The 20,671-nt window shown below is 44.8% G+C and overlaps 1 protein-coding gene across 1 annotated transcript in view; it reads left to right on the top strand.

Annotated features, from left to right (window-relative positions):
• LOC139048462 (uncharacterized) overlaps positions 1-11,521 on the top strand; it is an 86,461-nt gene extending 74,940 nt beyond the window's left edge. Inside the window, exons 10-12 of the mRNA XM_070522852.1 lie at positions 212-403; positions 8,328-8,468; positions 11,024-11,521. Coding sequence (XP_070378953.1) covers positions 212-403; positions 8,328-8,468; positions 11,024-11,251 — 561 coding nt within the window. The 3' untranslated portion in view covers positions 11,252-11,521. The remainder of the gene's footprint in view (positions 1-211; positions 404-8,327; positions 8,469-11,023) is intronic.
• The last annotated feature ends 9,150 nt before the right edge of the window (positions 11,522-20,671 follow it).

Here is a 20,671-nt window from a genome sequence, read left to right as displayed (position 1 = left end):
ATCGGCAATGTGTAGACGATTCTACCTGATTCAACGCTTTTCCTTTGAGCTCCATGAGATATTATTGTGGTGCTTTTGGTGGTGCTATGTACTCATGCCATTAGGTTACGATGGCGGGTAAGTAGTGATTGCAGTAAGTGTTATTTGTAACAGATAATTACTGCAATATTACGTTGAAAATAGGTGAACATTTATTATTTTTTTTCTGCAGGATGACGCGGTGTATTTGGTGAAATGCATGCGGAAAAAAGAAATCTTCAATAGTCAACTCTTCGCTATTTCGATCACCATGAAAGGTCGCTGGTACACACCCAAACTGGATGATGAAGACTATGCAGGTTGGGGCGAGTACTCTGTGTTCAAACCGTGCAAGCGCTTCGAAGGATACGGGATTCCCCAACTGGTGAGTGCCATCATATAAAGCTAGGTGATGTACCTTACACTACATTTAGAAGACTTGTTAACGCAATTTAGGTGTTGACTGACCAAGAAACATAGAAAATAGTCACTGTTGAGCTGCCGTGCAAATTTCACGTAGAGTTTGTATATAGCAGTGAGAAAAGACATCAAACCTACGAAATTGGGAACAGAAGAGGCTCTCGGAGAGGCTTTTACAAAGATAATAATTCTAGTCCATGTTCCCAAGACCAAATGTTGACAACTACAGGGGCCGGTAATTGAATTGAATACTTGGGTAGTACGGGTAAAAACCACGATTTGATCTTAAGGCACGCCTAAGTGGGGTCTGTGGTCTAATTTTTACCACCAGGCAACCTTTAACGTGCTTCCGATGCACGAGGACACGGGCGTACTTGCATTTTGCTCCCCCCTCCCCCTCCCCCGAAATGTGGCTGCCAAGGGCGGCCTTTGATACCGCAACATCGTGCTACTTCAGCAGACAGGGGGCACGGAAGACAGAGGAAAAGAGGCGTTCCCTTATAGCCCCTGAAAACATTACAATCAAGTTTTTCGAGCGTCTGCATTGTTATGACAAATTAGATAGTATTATGTCATTTGGCCTATCTACGGTTAAGGGAACGCGAAATAAAAGAAAAATTTACGTGCAATCACAAGAGCAAACTCTTTGCATATAGGATGAATTTGTACTCTTTGGGAGATATTTACGAACGCGAATATCCGGATTGTGGTTTCGTTCGAGACAAATGCGTCAAAGAGAAGATAACTCTAACACAGAAAGCATAAAAAAGGCTTTTTTGCGTTTCCTATGAAGATGATGTGTAAAAATTATAGGCAAAGGTGTAAAGGTCAAGATTTTTAGGCAAAAGCCTTTCCACGCTCATGGTGAAGTTTGTGTCAGCAGAACTCACCGCTGGAGTGTACGTCGAATCGTCATCACGCCCTATAAAGACAAAGTAAAGAATGAAAAATGATTATTAGTGACAGTAATTGAATGATAACGCTATAATAGACATCGCTAGAGGTTAATGACTTGTAATGATTAGTAATGACTATGAAATGACCAATAAGTCTAACGTAAACATTTAACTTACAAGTAATTACAAATGACTGAACATTCTTAGTAATAACCAGTACTAACTAATAATCACTTGCAATGAATACAACTGACTACGAAATGACCGATATGTGGAACGACGGCTTGTAATGACCACAATTGATTACAAATGACTAAAAATGCTTACTAGTGAGCAGTAACGACTAATAATCACTGAAATGACTCGTAATGACTAGTAATGACTATGAAATGACCAATATGAAGAAAAACAGAGGAGGCAAATAGAAGGAGGTGAATGATATGAACAGTAAGTGTACGCTTTCGCCATTCACCCTTAAGAGAAATTTTGAAAGAGGGTGTAATTTTTTTAAAATGTCAGCGCACATGTCCCGGCGTTGTAAAGCATGTGTAGGTGAGATTGATACTCAGAGAGTGCGTTCTTGCCAACAACCCTCCCTAATATTGCTGCATTGGGTGGACATCATAGTAGTAGTAGAAACAATATTTTACTTTGGGGTAATAGGGCACGAATGGATGCGTTCCATCGCCCAGGCCTCCACTTGCCTGTGCGGCTCGCTGGGCTTGGTCTGGAAGAGCAACTTGGAAGTGTATTCCGCCGGATCTATTTTATTGAAGAATAATAGATTCGGATGCGCGTTTGCAGTATGCGCGAGTCCCTAGCCAGCCTTAGTTCAAGTATGGGGTGTAGCAGGCCTGAATTTCTGCCTTTCTTTGTGCCTCCAGCATGTCGCGCGTGCTGATCTGAGGTTCTTCGCAAGTATCGATCTGCGCTTAGATACTAATTCCTCAAGCTATAACGTCGGCCCTCTCGTTACTCTCTAGCCCCGGGTGTGCAGGACACCAGGTGATCTCTTGATATTATTGGATGTGTGTTCCAAGAATCTTCGCTGTAATTTTCGATACAGTTCCCGCGATTTATTGACGGCATGCTGACTGCGAGTCGGATATGACTAGTGCACCCTGCGTTTGGTCTTCGGCATCTCGGATGGACAAGGCTATGGGTGGCAATTCTGCCTTGCTAACCGATTCAGTTTGTAAGGTTGTTGTGATCGGGTTTTTATGATTTGTAGCTGTTATAGTGTATTTGTTTGTTGCTATTCTACAAACGTCTGTATAGTACGTGTCCCAGTTGCGTCCGAAATTATTTTGTGACGCTCTAGTCCTGGCCGCACGTATGTCCGTATGATATTTTGCACTCATGTTTTTGGGTATGAGAGATGCTATAATGTGTTTGTTCTCTGACCTCGTTGGGTAGAAGAAGTGTCTGCACTCCGGAATGTTGCGCTCTTAGGGGATAGCCTAGCCTTTAGAGTAGGGCTCTGCCTTGTTCTATTGAGTTTAGCCTTGCTCGCTGCGTGAGTATCATAGACGTTCCGTGTTGTTCAAGCGTATAGTGTATTCCCTTGTCTTGGAGTTTTTCAGTGCTTGTATTGCGTGGTAGTTCCAATGCTACTTTGTATACTGTGCGTATTAAGGCATTTAACTGCATTTTTTTTTGAGAATTTGCGGAACGGGAGACCATAGGTTACTCGACTGATGACAAATGCCTGTACTAGCCTTGTGGTTTCTTCTTCCGTGAAAGCTTTCTTATTTCTGGTCATCCGGTGGCTTAAGCATGCTACGCTTATATTTGTTTCTCTTCGGTCAGCGAAGGTGTGATCTGTGTTGCCGTTCTAATGCATCCATTGACCTAGTATGCTTAGTCTTTGCACCTCCTTTATGGACCAGCCGTTTAGGTGTACTCTCTATGTGTTCGTTTCTGTTTTCTCGAGTATGGTGCTCGGACTCTTACGAATTCGAACATTTCTTGTGAGCATTTCATGTCTGCTTCTTTAGTGAAATTCTCTAGTTTTGACATGGCTATTTGTAGGGAGTTCTGCTTGTTTCTATATGAGCCTTTATGTGCCCAGATCATTATATCATCGGCGTAAATTGCTTGTCCCAGGACCTTTGCTTCCCCTAGTTAAATAGCTAGCTTCAACCCTGCGTTGAAGAGTACTGGGGAGAGTATCGAACCCTGTAGGAGCCTCTTTCTGGCATTCTAAAACGCTTTGACCTTGTCAAACCCAGACCTTTTTTGCCATTCTATTGCTTAGTAAAGAGTGTATGTACTGGTATACTTTCTCTCTCCATCCAATTTTCTTGATTTTTTCGAGAATGAGGCTACGTTAATGGTGTCAAACTCTTTCTTTATTTCTAGCGTTAGGACGGTCTCGTCTCTTCCATTTGGTGAGATTAGTGCTTCCGCCTCTAATAGGAGAAACACGTCTTGTGCTGAAATATGCGGTCGAAACCCGAACATGCAATCCGGGAGTAGCCTGTGACTTCCTATGTGGTTCCACAATCTTATTTGTGCTACTTTCTCAAACAGCTCTCCTGTGCACGAAGTAAGTGAGATGGGGTGCAAATTCTGTAGGTTTCTGGGTTTTCCTGGTTTGATGGATTAATGTGATGTTTACGTCTTTCCATTCTTTTCGGACTTCACCTCCCTCAATTCAGGCGTGTCTGTTGAAAAATTTCGTGATCTGGTTGAGGGTATTGTGATTCAGGTTACGGATCACTGCATTTGTGATTCAATCGGGTCTTGGGGCCCTGTTTTTCTTAAACGACTGGGCGGCTGCGTACACCTCTGCTACCTTTATAGACACGGCTAATACCTGATTTGGCGGCCCTTCGTAGTTGGTGTTGAGGTACCATTGGTTCGCCGCTGCGCCAAGGTAGATTTCTTTTTAGTTTTTCTGTTAGCTGAGTGTTTGTTCCCGTAAATTCGCTCTCTAACAGTTTAGGCGTTAAGTGTGTGGCTGTCTTCGTAGTTGCGGGATCCATCATGCTACGAAGGCCAAGGATTGCTCACGTCTTCTTCGTATGTAGTGTCCCCTGCATCGAGTCGCAGAACTGTTTCCAGTTGCTATTGCATGAGCTCTGAGCATACTGAATCACTTTCTGCGCTATCCCTGCGATGGGTATTGCGGCCTTCTTTTCTGGGTTTCTCTTTTCCATCTCTTAGTTAGACTGCGTCGAGCTTCCCATAAGTACAAGAGGCGTCTGTCTAGAGCCTGTGCTTCGGTTGTGATTCTTACCATTCTTGTTGTTTATTGCCATGTTTGTCCCAATGTATAGGGCCCAGGATGTCACATTTTCCTCTCCATGTAGTTGGTCCTGTTGTACCCTAAAGGCCGTCCAATCCGTTATCATTACGATGCCTGTAGTCCTCCCTAATTTCAGGGAGTTTTTCGCTAATGGTATTATGTTATCATCGCTGCGTGAATTTTGTTCTGTGTTTGTCCGCATGAGTCGGTTCGGGTCGTTGGTGAACGTTAGGTCAGGTGTCGTATCTCGTGCTACGCTATTGTCAGTGTGAGGGGGCATTCCTGGGCTTATTATTAACTCGAGAACCCTTTGTATTGATGACTCCAATGGTGCCTTCGCTCGTGTAACTCCTGTGCGAGTGGGGTGCATTGAATTCCCCAAGTATTATGATTTTGTCACCCCTCAGAGCTTCCTCCCTCGCAAAATCCACGAGGCGACTGAACTCTACTTGCTTCTGCCTGGGCAGACTGTAAGCGTTCCTTTATTTATTTGTTCCTTTGTTTCTTTTGTATGGCCGTATCATGATTATCTGGCGTTGTATCTCGCAGACCGGGATGTGTTTATAAGATAGCACAGCGCCATGTTTTGGCAAAGCTAGCGATTTGCGGGAAAACGGGGTTCCAAGCAGTGTGGTAACCCCGGAGCTTCGGTATCGTACTGCCAATTTTTTGGGATGCATACCTCGTGACCTCGTGCTTAGCAGCCGAACACCATCGCCACTAAGCAACCACGACGGGTAATGCCGCAGCCCTCGCCATAGGCTCTCAGTGAAGTGCGTTGTCGGGCGGGTCGGCCGTTTGGAGTCGGTGTCGGCTTGCTCGTTGACCATAGTGGCCGGTTTTGGACGTCGTAGGGTATCGGAACTATTCGTGTGCTCTTCTGCAGTCGGTTCACGGCTCCTTTAGGTACGCGCAGGGCTGTTGTCCCCTCCGGACGATGGTGTACGGGCCGCCATCTGCGCCAGCGTCGCTGATGCATCGTGCACGTTCGCCGGCGTCGACGGTTTAGTTGTCGCCGCCGTTCTTTACTCCTCGTCAGGCTTATCTCGGCTGCCACGTGATGGATGTCTTCTTTCGGTCGTGAACCCGCCGAAGTTGGCCCTAGGTTTACAAACTTCGTATCGCCGGATGTATTGAATTTATGGATGGAATTATGTGCTCATTGGGCGGTTAGCAGGAACGGGACCACCAGGAAAACATAGAAACTGCGGACCCCGACGTTAGCGCACCTGCCGGCAAGTGAGCCGCGTCGCCGTTCCCCTGGCCATTATAATATGCTTGGCCATCTATATTACAGCTGCTGAAGGAGCATGTCTATTTAATGATGTCGCTAAATAAGGTTGCTCGAGGGCATCTTCAAATATTGCAACAAATTAGACAACACAAAGCAGTGAAACGCTTACTGCGTTTTTTCGTTCACCAACTATCGGTTTGCTGCTTCTCATAGTGAGGGAAATTGCAACCGTTCCTTCATTCATGCGCTCAAGAGCTTGGTGATGCGATAACGGTTCCAATGTGACTCTACAAAGTAAAAAGTTTGCTATGTTAGATATTTGAAGGCAATATGTTTCATGTTCTTTGTCTTCCGTAGAGGATCGTTTTCCTTTCAGGCCTGCAGATTTTTATAAAAAGCTATAAACTCTGTAAACCGCCATTTAGCAAATGTAAGTTGGGCGAAACGGACATACTTTGCTGCTAGTAACGTGAGCTTCGCATGAATAAATATCAGAAATTCAGTCCTTATATTTTTTCTTTGTGGGCACATGCGTACATGGCAAATTTAGAGGTCGTCCCATCTCATGGTACCCATACTTCCTAAATTTTTAAAATCGCACCAATTAGAAAAAAGTGTCATAAAATTTGAAAGATCACTCAAGGCAGTATTGACACGTGTACTTACCCTTTTTTCGGGCACTTAATTTCGACCACTAACACCTTAAATTTACCGCTCAGCGCAAGACGCGCCTGCATGTTTCAAACTTACCCGAATGTTTACGACGATTCTATTTGTTGCTGCTTGTCACCGAATCTTGTGTAATCTCCTTGTATGGGCGACGTGAATTGTGCTCGTAGATCAGATTATCGACAATCTCCAGTTGTGGCCGGGGCTATCATTCTGTTTAGAGTGTCGCTTGCTTTTCTGGGCACAGATTCGCCCAATGAAGGGGTAGTTTCATCCCTCAATGTTTTAGAGCGCAGCTCTTTGGCGTCCGTTCCTGGGTTTCGCGTCGTCGTCGGCGTTGTCGGCCTCGTAACCAGCTCGCCGACGAATCTGCTCCGCCGCCGCGCATGCGCGCTGTCGGCTCTGCGGGCGAAGGAGGATGATGGAAGGGAGGAGGAGAGACTGTGGAGGGGGGCTGGCTACACAAATGGCTCTTTGGCGTCCGTTCCTGGGTTTCGTGTCGTCGTCGGCGTTGTCGTCGGCCTCGTAACCAGCTCCGCCCCCCTTTCATCCCTCCAGCGCTAGCAGCGACCGACTGATACCGCTTTCGTGAGTCCGCTACCGCACTTACGAAAGACGTCGTGCACTTCCTGCAACTCGCATTAACCGTCCATCGATCCACACCGATGTTAGTAGTGGGGTACTCTAATATTAACATAAAGACAAACAGCAATTTCCTAACACTTATGCGGGAGAACATCCCGTTCCTCTCGCTCGTAACGCGTCCCACGGCTGTTACAACCTCACGAGGCACTTGTATAGATCTCGTCTTTGAGAATCAAGCATTGGTGTACCAAGTCGAACATATATCAGTTTATTTCTCCGACCACAAAGCTTCCTTCATGACTGTCAAGAACTGTAAGTGGAGTCTTTGTTAAAGGAATACGTGTGAAAAATAAAAAAAAATTCTGTGATAGCGCATACATGTGTTGCTCGATTTCTTTGCCTCAATCTATCGAAAAGGTGAAACAGCTTATTTGCTGTGCTCAAATTTCGCATTAGGAAGTAACGTAATCGTCGGTAATTTTTTTCATTGTGTTCTTGACCGCAACTACCACGTGACAATATCATAACCGAGCGCGTCCCTCTGCTACATCAAAGGGATCCGCTTTATCACAGTGTATAAGACGACATCTGAATGATTTCATGTCGCGGCAAATAGTGACACTGCACAAGCCACATGTGCTTGCGAAGAAAAGCTCACCGTGTCACTTTTTGCTGTGGCTGGCCGAAAGGTCCAGTTTTGAACGACGCCGGGCGTTTCGTTACGGGACGTTTCCTTCTTACATAATGGCGGGCCCACCTTTTCTGCGCTACCGTGTCGGTAGGTTACAATACTGCCTGGATTTACCGTTGAAATTAAATGAGGAGCACCTCTAGTTTATCCGGCTTTCAGGACCTAAAGAAACTGCGATAAGATGGGAGTGCCTCCAAATTCACTACCTAAGCAACGGCTCCAAAACCAGTAGTAAAGAGACTTTATTAAATTCTCTTCATTAGTCTTCTGAACCTCACGCAACTTGTCCGCAAGTTGTGTCCGACTCGCCTAGAAATTCCCCTGGAAAAGCTGTATGATCTAAAATAACCATGCATTGGAGAGCGAGAATTACTCAATGTCGTTGCACAATCCGTGCTTTGCAGAGTGACTGACACTTCTGTAGTAGCTTTTGTGATCCTGCGAAAGATTGATGTTTATCTGCGCGATACAAAATACAATATTTTTTGTACTGGTAATGTTTTGCGGTGCAATAATTGCAGTTTCTATTTTACCAATGACGTTATGTTTTGTATTTTCTTCCAGGTTTGCAACGAATCAGATTCGGCATACTTGAAACACATGGAGGAGATACAGAAGGCTGACTTATATGCGGCTACATACGATAAGTCTCGAGGGAGAAAGAAAACGTTCGTTTTTGATACTTGGTTGACCCAAATGCATAGGGTGAGCAAATAGAGAAAGTCGATATACCTCACGCCAATAGGCATTCAGTCTGTTCGAAAACGAGGTAGAAAGGCAGCCCCTAAAGGTGTACTCAAAAGGAAGTTTAGGCCGAAATGCAATATTTGACGGTGCTTCTACAACATTGAAAAGAAACATTATTGCAAGAGCGGGTGATGAACCAGTATTAGTTAATATAGAGACCATGGCGTTGACCGCAGCTTGAAATTTCCGCGCCAGGAGGCACGAAGTCATGAATGATCGGTTTGCTGCCCTCCCTTTTACATGGAAGGGAAGAATTGCTGTCATCTCATAGATGTCATCGGTCTCACTGTATGTGATCAGTAGGTGTTTCGTTATTCTTGAGACCCAGCAATATCCTCCAGTCTTGCAGAAATATACACCAACTGAGACTATCGCATGATTGTTCACAGGCACTGTTCTCGTCTTGTTTACCTTCGAATACCACCAACTCTAACATTTCATGCCTCAACGTGTACATGCGCTTACATTTACTGCATGCTAATCGTGATACATAAAATGTAGTGTAGATTCTATACTAATGAAAGAATAAACAGAACAGCGAATCTCAAAATTTGCTCTTTAACCGGAGCTGATCCAACTTAACAAATTACGTTGAGATCCATGCTATGACAACGCCTACTGTCACTTTAACACCGGCGAAGAAAGCGAAAAGTATTATATACATCATGGAAAGCCGCTACCCTAAACTGTCACCATTTGTCAAGCGTCACATATTTCACTGCACCTTGCTAAACCGTTGAAGACCTCGAAGTTGTCCGCCGGTATCGTAAACTGACAGAAGTTACAAGTCCTTCCCAGAGCAAGAGATGGAGGAAATAACCAGGAGCAGTATAAGCTACCCGTTTCCTGATTCCCAAACATTCCTTTCCCAACATCAGCCCCCCCCCCATCTCGATCATCGTCCATTGAGGTCCGATGCTCGTGAGAGTAAGCAGCTCTTACAGGAACTTCGCAGGATCCTAGTAGATGCATGCGTGGCGTAATGAATGAGCGCGTACACACGCGCACACTCCATGAAAAGGACAAAGCGTGAAGAATGAACGAAGCGGAATGCACCAGTGGTGTTTCTGCTTCTTTAGCGAGGAACGATTTATCCCCCCCCCCCGAATATAGCGCGAATGTATGCAGAAAACTCATGTGTATTAGCATGAAATACTTTTTAGCTGCTGCTGTCGACGACCTTCAAGTGACCTTGAGCCAAACGCTACAGCCGTTATTGTAGGAGTCAAACGGGAGCATCCCGACAAGCTCCGACAACAAAACGAGGTCCTCCCACCGTTTGTACTGGACGACATTGCGTACGCTTGTTAGTCCCAAACAAGTTTTAAAAAATATGTCTTCAGAATTCCTTCTCAAGTTTGTTCACAATATCACTCAAGCTGTAACTATAGTAAGCTGAAGCTTCGTCATTTCTGATAGTGACGTTAAAAAGGCCGATACAGGACACCATACACTTCAAATCTGGGATCCGGAATTTGCTGCGCATCAACTATCTTCACCGCTGTGGTGCGTTGCGCCGGAAGTGTCTAGAGGCGCTGCATGGTTTTCATAAGAGAAGCAGAAAGTTAGGATAAAGGATTACGTCTCGCAGCCAGCCTTGACAAGTGAACACTCCATGAAGCCAACCCTTTCCTCCGTGGTGGCGGCGGGATCACGGAGCAAGAATCCAGACTTGCTGAGACATTTCGTCGCGGCTCTTTCAGGCGCTTTCTTTTTCTAGCTGGGCTCGGTCTTCCTGGCGTCGTTCGCTCCCTGCCGTGCTTCCTCCATTCTGTTTTCTCCTGGCTGGAAAGATTTCATATGGAACAGTACACAGCATGGCGTGGTGCAGTGTAGTATTGTGCGATTTGCCGTTAGGAACATGCACTACATCCATTTTAAGCTCATGGCTACCGTCATCCAATCAGTCTGCCTTCCCGGTTGTCGTTTCATGTTTACATCTGCATCGCTTACGGGGGAGCGAACAATTCTTTTTTTCGAATGGAGAACGTCGCAGTTGACTGATGATTCATTCAGTGCAAGCTTTACTTTGCCCGGGCTTGCGTAGAATTACTTTGCCATGTTCTGTTTTTTACTTGTAAAAACCTGCATTTCTTGAGGCATGTATTAGAAGGTCATTATCAAGGAAGGTTGGGAGCTTTCTTATGATAGTGCAGCAGGTCATGTGCACACATTGGAGAAATATTCCACCGTGGCGTCGCTAAATAAAGATTTGAGTAGCGCTTGCCCGTTGACGTTTCTTTGGAACATGTGTGTATGTGTGTATATTTGTGTTTGTGTATGTGTGCGTGAGAGAGAGCGTGTGTACATGTGTAACATGTATGTGGAAGGGAGAAGGTGTGCGTGCGTTCCTTTACCATTTGATGAGGTCCGTTTTGGAGTATCCGTGCCTTATTGCGAATTCATCAGCTTCTCGCAGAATGAGCAGCCTATAAATATGCGTACGTTTCGTACGTTTTCATTAAAAACCCGCATAGAGTAACTGTGCTTTATTTGTGCTCTCGTCCATGCAGTTCTGTGCCAAGAAGTACAACCACGACACATATGAACACACCGTCGCTGGTTATGACGTCAACTACGATTACGCTCCCAGCAATTGCGAGCCCAGTTTGGAGGGTTCATACATTCGCACCAAGTACCTCAGGCGCGTCGCCCATTATATCAAGAAAATTCCCAAAGAGCCGTATCAATGCATGCATGGTGATTATGTTGAACGGAATAATCTTTATGATCAAGAATAGTTTCAGTCATTAAAGTTTACGTTCTGGGACATGTAATATTCAGTATTTTGATTGTTTTGCAATATGGTATCTCTTGCTAGCTCATATATGTAACAAAATGGAACAACCCATTTCGCACAAATAGAAATCATGATAGCGTAAATAAATTTTTCTTCTTTTTTTGCAGTACATGTTCTTGATTTCATGCCACTGAATCATTCCGCAAAAATCAGCCAGCTGAGTGACGGATAAGTTACGACATTCCTATTAATTTCTTTGGTCGACTAGAAGACATTGCTTGATGCTGGCGCATAAGAAAAAATCTTTAAAATTCACACCTCGATGAATTACGTTTTCCAACGCCTGAGTGCAGGATCTTACGTATGAACATGGCCAAGGACAATAATTGGCCATTTGGCACAAAACAACCCCGCTCATTCTTCAGTGCCTATGCAGAAGTCAACGCATCGCTGACACCGATTGTTGACGGGGCCACAAAAGGCGCCTCTACGTGTTCTTACAGCCTGAACTAACCCTGCCAAAGGCTGAGACGACGACTAACGAAAAACGGCGCCGGCCTTGGCTTTCCAGGTTGTTATACGGTCACCTATTCCATACCATCGGAGGCGGAGTTCGACGAAATGGCGTGAAATCCTTGGCGGGATATTGCGACTGATTGGATGATTGTGATTAGCCGCGGTATAGTCATCAGATTCCCTTGTCTAGTCGCCCAGGGAAGAAACGGGATCAAAAACGGAACCCATCCAAGCAGTGAGGATGCCGTGTCCTGATGTGACGTAACGCGGTTAATATGCTCCTGCATGGGATAGACTTGCGTTCCAGAAGCCAGTGTTACTAATGTAAAATAAATCCCTTTTCTTTCGTGCCCACTGCTGTACGTACTCTTTGATGTGCTTGGTGGATTCTTGGCCCAAAACCACCTCGAGATAAACCAAACTGGTTGAAAGCCGTATGATCAAGACGGCAGTCCTTCACCATCTGTGATCGACGGACCTGGCCATCTTCGCAAGTAAGGTGTAAGCGGTAGACGGAAAAGTAACTTCCGTGGATCTTCCGAGGTCCTTCCGAGGTCCTTTAGGTGGCGCAGGCAGGCACAACGGTCGCAGAAACTGCATGAAGTCTTGCACGACTCGAGGAAGCTTTACGGAAGAGCCGCAAAGGCAGTCCGCGCGATCTGCCATCGGCGGAAGTGTGAACGGGGCGCTGAGAGAGACGAAGCTTGGGTGCTTTGGGTAAACTGTGGGCGGAAGAGTGACTTCTGTGGATCCGGGATCATCAGCACTCCCTTTCGTGGCTCAGTAACACAGAACCGTCACAGTGGAGTCTTTAACGTCTCGATCAAACTCGAATGAGGAGCAGGAAAAAGCAGTTACACGGACGGGTTACAGGACGAGCTCACAGATGCCTTGGAAAAGATAAGTCATGAAAGACAGCAACGGAGGAAAAGAAGGAACACAACAAGGAAGAGAAGGGGCAGGAAGAGATGTAACAAAAGCGGGCAGAAATTGAGCGGGCGTAAATAATACTAGAGCAAGGGAGATCAGCACGCAGGGTAGATGCGGCGCCGCCACACAATGAAAGCGTGGAAATTGCGAGTTTGATTTAGCCGTACAAAACGGGCGACGAAATTGGTCTCTACCTGATTACTTTTGAATGGATTTGTAGCACACTTGGCCAGAGAAGTTCCTTGAGTATCTGCCAGGAGGAGCGTCGCAAGTTGTAACTTTACTTCGTGCTCTCGAGGCAGGCGTGTACAGCTAAGTAAGCCCAAGTTTGTTTGCAAAATAAAGGCTTTCTGCAGAGGAATTTCGGTGGAAATTTCAAGAGAAAAACGAAGTCTACTGAGAGCTTTGTCGCGTTTGCGTGTCGCCTGATGGATAATTTTGCAGAGTGGGTGAAAGGAGCTGGGGCGGATAACGTCAGTAAACGGGCCATTTAAACTGCTTAGAACGATTTAATGAGACTCTGACGGATAACACGCGCCTTTCAGTAATGGACGGGCTGGAAGGTGTGTATGCAAAGAGCGCTGCACAACTGGCCGATGAGCATATGGCAAATCGCGGTTTCTAGTGACAGAGCAGTAGCTCCCTGTAAGATCAAAAGCCTTCTCCACGGTTGCAATCTTGGCCTCGGGGGCAGCAAACCACAAGAACCAAACATGAAAAAGCTAGCTCCGGAGAAGTATTTAAGTTTGGGGAGCAAATATTTCCGATTTCCCCCACAGAAATTAATGAAGAAAGTCCGGCGCTGATTTACGACGACGAACACAGTGCAAAGAAACAGGACAAAGCAGCTAGATGAGGAGACGTAATTAAACTGAATGAGGAAATATTTCCGATTTCGCCGATAAAATTTCAGGAAGTTGATCTGGCTGAGGGGTTGCCAACGGGAAGAAAGAAAAGATACTCGAAAACTTGTAACAGATAGCGTGCTAAAAGAACAAGCTGTCGGAAATTCTGGAATGCAGTAGAGATGGTGACGCGCCAGAGTAAATCGAAAAACGCTAAAAGAGGTGGCCATCGTAGGAGGCTGCCCTACACAGTCCCGATTTCGAAGCCGACCTTTGGGCTGTCGAATTGGCCCGCGATGCGGCGGTGAGGCTAGTTCTTTCTGTCACGGCGTGGGAGCGGCCCACTACGTGTTAGTGCGTGTTCAGATGGATTTCAATAAAGTTTTTTCCATGCATCCATCCACCGTTGCGAAAGAGAAAGCCGGGTTTATCGGTTGGAATGTTTCAGGTCAGTGCGTGTCCGAGGCGCTAATCGAGGAAGAAAAGAAAGCGACGTTCGGCACACAGGAGGACAAAAGCTAGGGGCCATTCATGTTCCCCCATATTGGGTTCCTTTTACGATGCAATCTGTATGAGCCGGCAGAGCGCGGCGCTAAGGAGATGCCAAGTGGCCATACCGGGCAGCAGTGCATTCGCATTCGAATGCCATAAAGACATATTGACAGAACGAAGGTGTTTGACGTCTCTAGCTTGGGTAATGCATTCTGCCTCTTTATATTTGCACGGTTTACATATTTGACAAGAGCGTGCAAACAACGTCCTCCTCCTGTACTGCTCAAAGATATGAACCACTCGTAGATGATTGAAAATAAACTTGGCGTTCTTTCTTTGAAGCAGTTAAGCTTCATTTTTTTGCGTGCGATAGGCTTGCACCGCGAAGTCTAGGTTTTTGGTTGAAGGCCTGTAGTGGCGGGCATGAGTCTCAGTTCACTTTTCATAAGTGGTCGCGAGGTTTTCTTCTTTGGGAGAATGATGCATGAGTTAGCGGAGCCGTTGTCTAACCGAACAATTTAGGAAGTGTTTGTACTGTTGCTGCAGGGCGTGGTTTGCTCGCACACAGAGAAGCAAGGCGTCTGTGCGGGTCTCGTACGCATATTCATAAGACGACAGTGTTCTGAGTATCGCTTAGAGCCTGCGTGGAAGTATTTAGAAATACGCCCCAATTTTCGTTTAATTTCGAGCGCGTCATTTACGCGATGTTTTCTTTGTCATTTCTCTAGGTATATTTCTCTAATATAACAAAATCTTAGTGCGCGAGTTGCACAAAAGCAGAAGACTTGTGGAGCCTTATTCGGAATCTGAGGATTATTTTGAGTAGGAGGCCTTGTTTTCACGACCAGTGCATGTCTCATCAGATTTTGCCGAAGATTCATTGTGTGGGGTGACGCCAGCGAACCTGGCCTTGATGTCATTCTTGACCAACTTAACGAACGCTTTCGAGAGCACCCTGTGCTATACCTCAGTCGATAACTGACACGGCGAGAAATGGCGTTTAGCGCCTCGGAGAAAGAGTGTTTTAGCACTATATGGACCGTTCAAAGGCTAGGATACTATAATGCAGACACAAAATTCCTGGTAGATAGCGACCATTGCCCTCCTGCATGGCTTAAGGAAATGTCAGGAAAAAGGGTGAGACTGCCTAGATATAGTCTGATTTTGCAGGAATTCGAGGTCAAGTGGGAGCTAGAGTAAAAATTCAAGCGGCCACAGGCAAGGTGTTAAGCAATGAACGTATGGTATTTTTTTTAAAATGTGTTTTGTACGAATCGCTGTCGGTCTTATTGAGATAGGCAACCTATTTCTGTCTTGCCAATAGCTGACCACGAAAAAATAGCAGTAAGACAGAGAGAGGGGAAAAACTTTGTAAATCGATGCAGGGAGCATAGAGTCCAGTGGGCATATCGCTAAGGCACACTGACCAGAGTGTGTTCATGCTTGTAGCAATATTATCAGAGTGAAGGTGACAACATAGCGAGCGCTTTGCCTTTGTGATGAAGTGTGACATAAGCTATCACTTTTAGAACAATTCCTGGCACCATGGGAAAACATCGGCGCTTCGGGCAACCCGACAGCAGGTCACCTTCAGGTTTGTATTTCTTGGCGACGGATGTGTCTTTTACGCCTCAACACGGCTCAGACCATTTATTAGACTTTTCCCACGTGGCAACGTTATCCATTCATCAACAGCTGTTCAGAATTCAACGCATCGTTGACACCAATTGTTACGGGTCCAGAAAAGGCCCCTTTACCGGTACCGAACCGCCTGATGTAATGATGAAAGTGCCAAGTCGACGCCTACCCAAGAGCGGCGCCAACCTTGGATCCCCAAGTTGCTTAATGGTAACCTATTCCATACTATTCGAAGCAGTGTTCGGAGGAACAGTGTCACATTCTGGGCCTTATACTGCTATCTATTGGAGAATTGTGATTGACCGCAATAGTCATGAGGTTCCCTAGTCTAGTCGCCTAGGGACGACGACAGCATAGAAATTGGAGACTATTCAAGCAGTAAGGGTGACTTGTCCTGATGTGAACTCGGTCATGTGATGTGCTCCTGCAAGCAGTGGGCTCCCGTATCATCACAGAGTGTACCTAATCACAAAGAAAGCCTTTTTCCTTCATTCCTACTTCTGAATATGCTTGTCGAGGGGTTGGTTGTTCGTCGGCACAAACGACACCTCGAGCCGCTACAGGGAGGGGGGGCGGGATTTAATAACATCTGGGATATATAGTATATGTGCAGAAGGAACTTAACTTGGCGTAAAGACAAATCTGTTGCTCTGCAGAAAATTGATTCATAGGTGCTTGGACGCCTAATCACACACAAGGAAGAAGGACGAGACACAACAAGGGCGGGCTGGAACGAAATTCTACTCTCACAAGGAATAAATGTGAGGACATGAAGAGGAGGGCATACATGGGAAGGGAAATTATATGAAAAACAAGTGCTGTAGAGAAATTAAATGAGATGAAATAAAGCGCAGCGGCGTTGCTCTGCAATTGATAACGAATAAAAAATAGATGTCGTTGAACAAGGTGGACTCTCTTTAAAAAATTGCCTGTGCTATCCCACCAATTCGCTAAATGCTGCACCGGGTTTGCATTTGTCTGCTCCTTGCAGAAATCGTGCGTGTATTCTGCAATGCACACGTACGTCGGTGCTGAACCGCAATCGGATATTGCAAACTAGGGAGGTTATTGAAGCTTCCCTCATCAGGAAACAAAAGACAGTGACGGCTATTTACCTTCGATATCACCGTTAGAGTGTGAAATTTTGTAATCAGCAAAACTGCCCTCAGAATACTCAGCGGAGCCACCTCCGCCAAGAAGGAAAAGCCCCGGCACAAACTAATCTGGATCCCGGGTCACGTGGCAGGCTTAGTGGGGAACGAAAGGGCAGACAGCCTTGCTCGAGGCGACGCGTTCCGAGCTGGTTGGTCGAATGCCCCGGAGACCTACGTGCAGGCTTGCGAGGGGGGATACGCAGAGACCCTGAACTTACATAGAGGAACTAGAATTAGATATCCGCCACCACACAAAGACCTCTCAAAGGAGGAAGTGACCAGCTGGCACAGACTACAAACAAACTCCTTCCCCAACTTACATATGCTCAATAAAATGTTTCCGACACAATACAGGGCCACCTGCCCTTGGTGCGGTGCAAAACATACACTCTACCACATCATCTGGGAGTGCGAACGCAACAAAGCATTCCACAAACACGAACACCCGAGTGCGGAGCAATGGCAGAGTCGGCTCACCAGCAGCGAGCTCATGGCCCTAAGGGCCCTTGTACAGCACGCGAGCGATGCAGCGCGACTCAGTGGAGCCTTGGAATAGGGGCCCACCCTTGCTGAAGAGAAGTCTCAAGTCGCCAGCGCCAAAAAGATGAAGACGACAGAGACCTCGTAACCGCGAAACTCTTGAAACACTCAAAAGTGTTCACTCAATCACTCACTCAGGTTGTAAGTGCACATTATCCCTTTCCTTTTGTGTACCCCTCTCCATGAGTTCTCACGTATTTGTTCCTCGTGTGAGTAAAGTTGTGTTCCAGTCTGCGCTCGTTGTGTCTCCTTTTTTGTTACTTGTGTCTGTTCTTCCAAACAACCATGAATGAAACATGAACAACCAGCTGGTCAGGTTATCCGCGTTCCTGGAGGAAACCAGTGGTGCGGCACTGAAAATGTGACAACGTTTCATAAGGTCACCGTGGCGATATGAATGACACTGTGCCTGTATAGAATTTTTACTGCAATTAGGATTCTTCAGGAACATCGCCCAAATTAAGGAGAGTGTTTGGCTGACTGTCTAACCATTATTCCACTACTTGGTTCATCGCGTAGTCCATGGTCATTAGATTACAGTTGCGGTTTGTTGCGCGGATGAAATTGGGTACATAATAAAAAGTTGGTCTAACCAAGGTCGTGGGGTAAGTGTTAGTGTGTGTGTGCCACTGTTCCATTGACCTCTTCTATGCTAAGCTTAGTCACCGGACGTATGACCCTGTGTCTACGCGGCGCTTTAATGAACCTTTATCTTTTTATCATCATCAGTTCAGCATACATATCCAGTGATACAGCGGGAAGAGGTGGCGAAAACGCAACTGAATGCCTGACAATGCGCCAATCCCCGCCCAGACCACGACATTGCACAACACTCAGTGAGTCACTAGATAATACATCAATGTAATAAAAAAAGAAAAAAAAGAAAAGAAAAACAATTGTTGCAGTACACTCAGCCTGTAATACATAATACATAAATATAACACTACATAATGACACATAATGTAACACTAATACATCATTGTAATACATAAATGCAGAAGAGAAAAAAAGAACTAAGCCGTGGTTTTAATAAGTAAACTAGAACATAATTGGTATGAACAGCTTATTGACAAAAAATTTTCATGGCTGAATTTTGAGGCACAATGCAGTTCTGGAAGAAAACTTATACAATATAAGGAAGTCTTACACGGAAGAGAAAGAAAAAAAATGTCATGTTTGAAGCGCCCTTAGATAAGCATGCATCTTTTTTTTTGAAAATTGCTACTGATCGGCTTTCATTCACTATGCTTGCATGTTAGACTATGCTTGCATGTTAGACTTCACTATGCTTGCTATGCATGTTAGAGTTTAGAAATGAAGGTATAAGGTGCGTTAGTTTTTGCTTGCCGTAGTTGGTTCGAATCCTTTCACTGTAATAGGTGGTTTTCCTAAGATTATACGTGTGTGTTTCCGGCGAGTAGGTATCCTGAAATATACCTGCGTCCGATTTAATTTTATTGTAGATGACTGTCGCTAGTTATTTAAGGAATATATTTTCTAATTTTAATATGCTGTGTTTATGGAAAAGTGTAGCAGAAGGCGTTCGGCGCGGAACATTTTCGATGATACGCAAGATTCTTTTTTGGAACCTGTGAATACTATCTTTATTTGTTTTTGTTCTTGTGCCCCAGATTAATAGGCAGTAATGTATCCGCGAGTAAACTAATGTGTAGTAAAACTTCTTTGTCACCCAGAGGGGTAGTAAACATCTGATTTTGCCAATTATGCCAATGGACCGCGATATGTTGGTGCGAAGATTATCTATGTGATTGGACCAACTCAATGTTTCCTGAAAGAGAATGCCTAGAAATTTTTGAGTCTGGACGCGCTCAATTAAAGCTCCTTGGAATGTGAGCTGCGTATTGTGGAGAATACAATGGTTCCGAGGTTTAAAAATGATGTACTTTGTTTTCTTAATGTTCAATTCGAGCTTATTTGTTCTCAGCCATAGCGACAAATTGCTAAGCCAAAGGTTCGCTTCTTCTGCTAGAGTAGACATATCCTGACCCGAGAAAAAGACGTTAGTGTCATCGGCATATAATATAATATCTGGTGTTAGGGTTACGTTTACGATGTCATTTATATAAAATAAGAATAAAAGTGGCCCAAGTATAGAACCCTGCGGGACGCCGTACTTGATCTTGCCCATTCGTGACTTCGAGTGCTGCATATCTGTATACTGATACCGATTAGTAAGGCAACTTCTTGTTAAATCGAGGGGCGTACCTCTTATTCCATATTCATTCAGCTTTTGCAAAAGAATTTCATGCTTAATCGAATCAAAAGCTTTCTTAAAGTCGAGAAATATTCCAATTGTGTGATGTTTTTGCTCAAAATGTGCAATAATTTGATCTTTAATAGATAATCAGGCCTTTTCAGTACATATGTTCTTCTGAAATCCGTATTGATGTTCGGTTATAATTTTCTTTAAGCTACAAAAGTTTGCAATTCGTACATATATGACACGTTCTATAATTTTTGAAAAAATGGGCAAAACGGAAATGGGCCTGTAGTTATTCGTGTCATTTTCATTACCCCCTTTGTGAACAACGGATACTCTAGCAATTTTCAGTTTCTCCGGGAACGTTCCAGTGCTCAAAATAAGGTTGCAAATAGGTGCAAATGGTGCGATTATGTGTTCTGAAACTGCTTTTAGAGGTTCTGCTTTTATATTGTCAAAACCCACAGCACATTTGTTACTTCAATTCTGTATCAGCGAGGCTACTTCCGATTCATTCGTGGGAGTTAGGAAAATAGATTCCGAGAAGTGTGTTTTAATATACGATTTGTAAGAGTGGACAGCACCATTTGAAATATCAGAAGCTCCTGAACTCAAAAAATGCTCATTGAACATATCGGCAAGTAAAGTACCTGAACAAGATCTGCCCTCTATTTGAAGCTGAGAGATAGTCTTCGTATTTTTCCATTGCAAAAGATCGTTCACAGCGTTCCAAATTGCTTTCTGATTATTGAGTATGTTTGCAAACTTTTTTTCATAGTAGCTAAATCGCGCCTTTTTAATGTCAGATCCTATCTTATTTCTGACCTGCTTAAATTCAACCAAGTAGTCTAAGCGCTTTGTTTTTATGAATTCGGTGAACAACTTATCTCTTGCTTTCATTCTTTTCAAAAGTGAAGCGTCTATCCATGGTTTTCTCGCCCTCTTGTTTGTCTTATGCACCACAATCGGAAAAGCGAAATTATAAAGGTCTGTTAACTTTGTTATGAATAAGTCGTAGGCATTCACAGGGTCAGTATTATTGCAAATACAGCTCCAATCAGTGTCAGCAACAACATTCTGAAGAT

The sequence above is a fragment of the Dermacentor albipictus genome, chromosome 8, assembly GCF_038994185.2.
Source record: "Dermacentor albipictus isolate Rhodes 1998 colony chromosome 8, USDA_Dalb.pri_finalv2, whole genome shotgun sequence".
NCBI classification, from domain to species: Eukaryota; Metazoa; Arthropoda; class Arachnida; order Ixodida; family Ixodidae; genus Dermacentor; species Dermacentor albipictus.
This window is presented reverse-complemented; position numbering and strand designations above follow the sequence as displayed.